Genomic DNA, 3,366 nt, shown 5'->3' with positions numbered 1-3,366 from the left:
TGAAAAAGTCACTTGAGAAGTCAAAGAATGTTCTAGAAGAAAAGCGCAAAATGATCAAGCAAAAAAATTGCATAAAAAAGACCAACACGTTTACAATAATTGCTATGAACTTCTTTAAGAGCAATTAAAAATTCGTTTGAAGATTTAAAAAAAATCTACGCTTTAGGAGCCTTCATATAACAGCCACCTTATCTTTCCGAATTTCCGAAATGCTAAAATTCCAGCCATGAATATTTCTCTGAACTTTAAAATGAAACTGCGAAATCGACTACTGATATAGACGAAAGATATTTATGATTTAATCTGTCTGGACCTCAACATCGCACTAAAAGTTCATTCGTTAAATTCGTATACTCTCAAGGGTAAAAATTGTACCGGGAAACTGAGCTATTGAAAATAACTTCAACATATAATTAAAATATGCCTTTTATAATGTCCCAGTGTTTCACTTTTGCTTAACTGACCTCATCCTATTTACAGAGGTGCGAGAAATTTTCTGTGGCACGATTTCGACAGCAACACTGAAAAAATAAAATTCTAAAGTCGAGGTCGAAAAGGTTTACAATTCAAGTTTATATTTAAATCTACGATATAGCCAACACTAAAACTCAATCTACTTCTTAAAATCAGTTCCACTTGATGTCAAATTCTGGCCCATTCCACTCAACACAATGTGTGCGGATCCCAGTGACTTCTGTTTGTCTCTCATTGTCGCCACCATGTGCAGCGGAGTGTCATCACTGGACATGCCTTTCAGCTTCCTTTCTTCTTCTAGTTTCTTCATACGTTTGAACGTCTTCAGCTTCCCACTCCCTTTGCCATGGAATTTGTGAGATAACTCTCTGAAAGCCTCTTTCTCATTTAGTTTTCTGCCTGACCCATCATAATACTCCAAGTTAAAACTGGGCCTATAACCATGGTCATCTCTGAACTCTCTGAGAGAGCCGCGATCTCGGTCCTCCTTTCGACTCCACTTATCCTCGATGTGCTTTGCACTCTTGTCTTCAATCGCATACTCGGGCGTTATTTTGCTGCTGGCCTGAGTTAACGATCCCATGGCGCGCTTTCCACCTTCTTTTTCAAGGTATCCTTTGTGCTTGGCCATCATCAAGGCTCCCATTACACCTGCAGTTACCTCTGGTTCTTCAGTTAAGGCTGATTTGACCTTCAGGTTTCCTCCCAACTGCTCCCCAATCGTCCGGTTATCCCTTTGAACGTCATCCCAGCCGTTCTTTTGATCTTTGTCCTCGTCGCTGCTTTCTCCCATAGCAAATTCTTCCAACTCTCGATCCAGCTGATTTTTCATTGATTCAGGCTCGCTTTTGATCTTGGCTTCCTGTTTATTCAATTCCGATACGGCCCTGCAAAATTCCGCAGTATTATCAAAAACCAACTTTTTCTGCTTGCGATCCTCGGTTTCTTCCTGTTTCGCAGCTTTTTTCAGTTTTTCTGCAATTAGTAAAGCAGCATCAGATTTTCCAGCTCGATTCTTGGCTATCTGCTCCGCTTTAGCAATATTTGGAATTTCAACATCATCTTCAAGCTTTATTGGCTCGTTATTCAAATTCCAGGTAGACTCCAATTCATCTCCCGACAACATCTCATCCACATCCCTTTGCCGTTTCCTAGACTTTGATGAGCGATTTCCGTGATCATGTGACGAATCATCGGGCATATCATGCAGTAAATCATCCGCTGTCAATCGAGCACTTCGGACTTTCTTTGTCTTCCTTTTCCGCTTTGCGAACTTTGCCTCATCTTCCTCTTTTGTGTTGTACTCCATTGCAATTTTGGCATCTGGCATAGAAAGTGAAACTGTTTTACTTTCGAGCTCCTTTTTAACCATTTGTCTGTACCTTGCTTCCTCGTCGTCGATTTCACCATGATCGCCAATTTTGAAACTCCTTATCGCTTCGCCATCTATAACCTCATCGTATTTACCGAGGAGCGACTGCATTTTAGGAAGACCAAACTCGTCAAACTCTCCATCATCGAACGCTTGATAGTCTTTTCCTTTCTTTCTATTCTGTACATTCTTCGCATGTCTCTCATTGTCTACTATGTTCATGTTCACAAGAACATCTTCGTTGTCATCGTCCAAAATTTTCTTGTCTTTCAAAGTCAAAATTGTTGCTTCACCTTCCAAAAATTTGTCCACAGAGTGCTCAACTTTCAAACCAGACAAACTGCTTGAGCCGTATTTACTTTTTGCATTACTTTTGGTATCATTTTCAATTAAATTATCTAAATTGAATTCAGAACTTAACTGATTCATTTGCCTTTCTTCCTCCTCTTGATTCTTCTGCTGAACTTGTAAAAATCGTGACTTAGCGACCCAATCACTTGCACGCAACTCAGCTTCACCTCTATCTTCTCCAAGTGTTGAAACATTTCGAAACCGGTTCTTTTCAATGTCACGTTTCTCTTTCATAACAGCCAACTTTTCTCTAATCTTTTCGGTCTTTTTATCGTGTGTAATATCATTTGCAGGAGCCCACAAAACACCGTCCTCAAGGACTTTGAGCCCGCCCTCTTCCTTTTCATCCCTTGACATCTCATTACATTCCGATTCAACTTCCAGAGGAGCTAATCCCAATTTAGCTCTCAGCGCATTAGTTTCAGCAATACTCAGGGATTCGCTTCCTGTTGCCACGTTGCCACTTGGTGCCGTAGAACTAAAATCAGAAGATTTTGATCCGTTTTTCAAGCCATTATTCCTTCGATCTCCATCGTCTGATGAAGATCGAGGACTTACAGACTTTTCCTTACGTTGATGCTTGGAGCTTGAGCGATCTGATTTTCGCTCTTTCCTCCTCTTCTTGCTGTCACGTCCTGGAGAACGCGACCTGGACCGAGATCTTGAGCTGCTTCTTCGTCTTCGACCCATAGGAACTAAAAGAGCACATTAATTAACACAAACTAAAATAACAAAAAAGTTTATCGAAGCTAAATCATTGGATCGTTTATAGCGTTCAATTAATATTCCTCAATTGCGCTTGCTCAATCAAAATGAGTGAAATATAAAATCACGCTATGTTGACTGTAAAGAAACTGTATTTTCTAAAGTTTCAACGAGTGATTAATTCATTTGGCTATGTCTAGCGGGCCATGGCCATGCTTTGTCATGGTACTTGATTTGAATCTATCTGAAAGGAACCAATTAGAGCGATCAACGGAGTTCCTATTATGGGCCAATTTTAGCACTCACAATAAGTGTGTTTTGGCTATATGACAGACCCAGAGTATTCGGTTTAATTGTCCAAACAAAAGGATATCAATCTAATTGTTTAATTGCTCTCAATAAAAATTGTAGCAATAAATTTTAGTCCTGCAGTCTGACTATAATACGAGTTCTCCATTTTCGAC

At 39.9% G+C, this 3,366-nt stretch overlaps 1 protein-coding gene across 2 annotated transcripts; it reads right to left on the bottom strand.

The window, feature by feature from the left end:
- Window positions 1-558: 558 nt before the first annotated feature.
- On the bottom strand, window positions 559-2,895 carry LOC142336008 (U4/U6.U5 tri-snRNP-associated protein 1-like). 2 transcript variants are annotated; one of them, XM_075384457.1, is made up of 2 exons: window positions 2,770-2,895; window positions 559-2,675 (listed from the first exon to the last, which is right to left on the bottom strand). In XM_075384457.1, the coding sequence occupies exon 2, from the start codon at window positions 2,552-2,554 to the stop codon at window positions 614-616; it is 1,941 nt and encodes a 646-aa protein (XP_075240572.1). In that variant the 5' UTR covers window positions 2,555-2,675; window positions 2,770-2,895; the 3' UTR covers window positions 559-613. The 2 variants fall into 2 exon arrangements, with proteins under 2 accessions (XP_075240572.1, XP_075240571.1); XM_075384456.1 differs by having other exon boundaries at window positions 559-2,889.
- Window positions 2,896-3,366: the final 471 nt, after the last annotated feature.

This window comes from Convolutriloba macropyga, chromosome 3, assembly GCF_964194025.1.
Source record: "Convolutriloba macropyga chromosome 3, txConMacr16.3, whole genome shotgun sequence".
NCBI classification, from domain to species: Eukaryota; Metazoa; Xenacoelomorpha; order Acoela; family Convolutidae; genus Convolutriloba; species Convolutriloba macropyga.
The sequence above is the reverse complement of the archived record's forward strand: the minus strand, read 5'-3'. Positions and strand labels throughout refer to the sequence as shown.

What these genes read in the sequence shown, in the direction of transcription:
- LOC142336008 (XM_075384456.1), bottom strand. Translation starts at nt 2,887, where the DNA reads ATGGGTCGAAGACGAAGAAGCAGCTCAAGATCTCGGTCCAGGTCGCGT.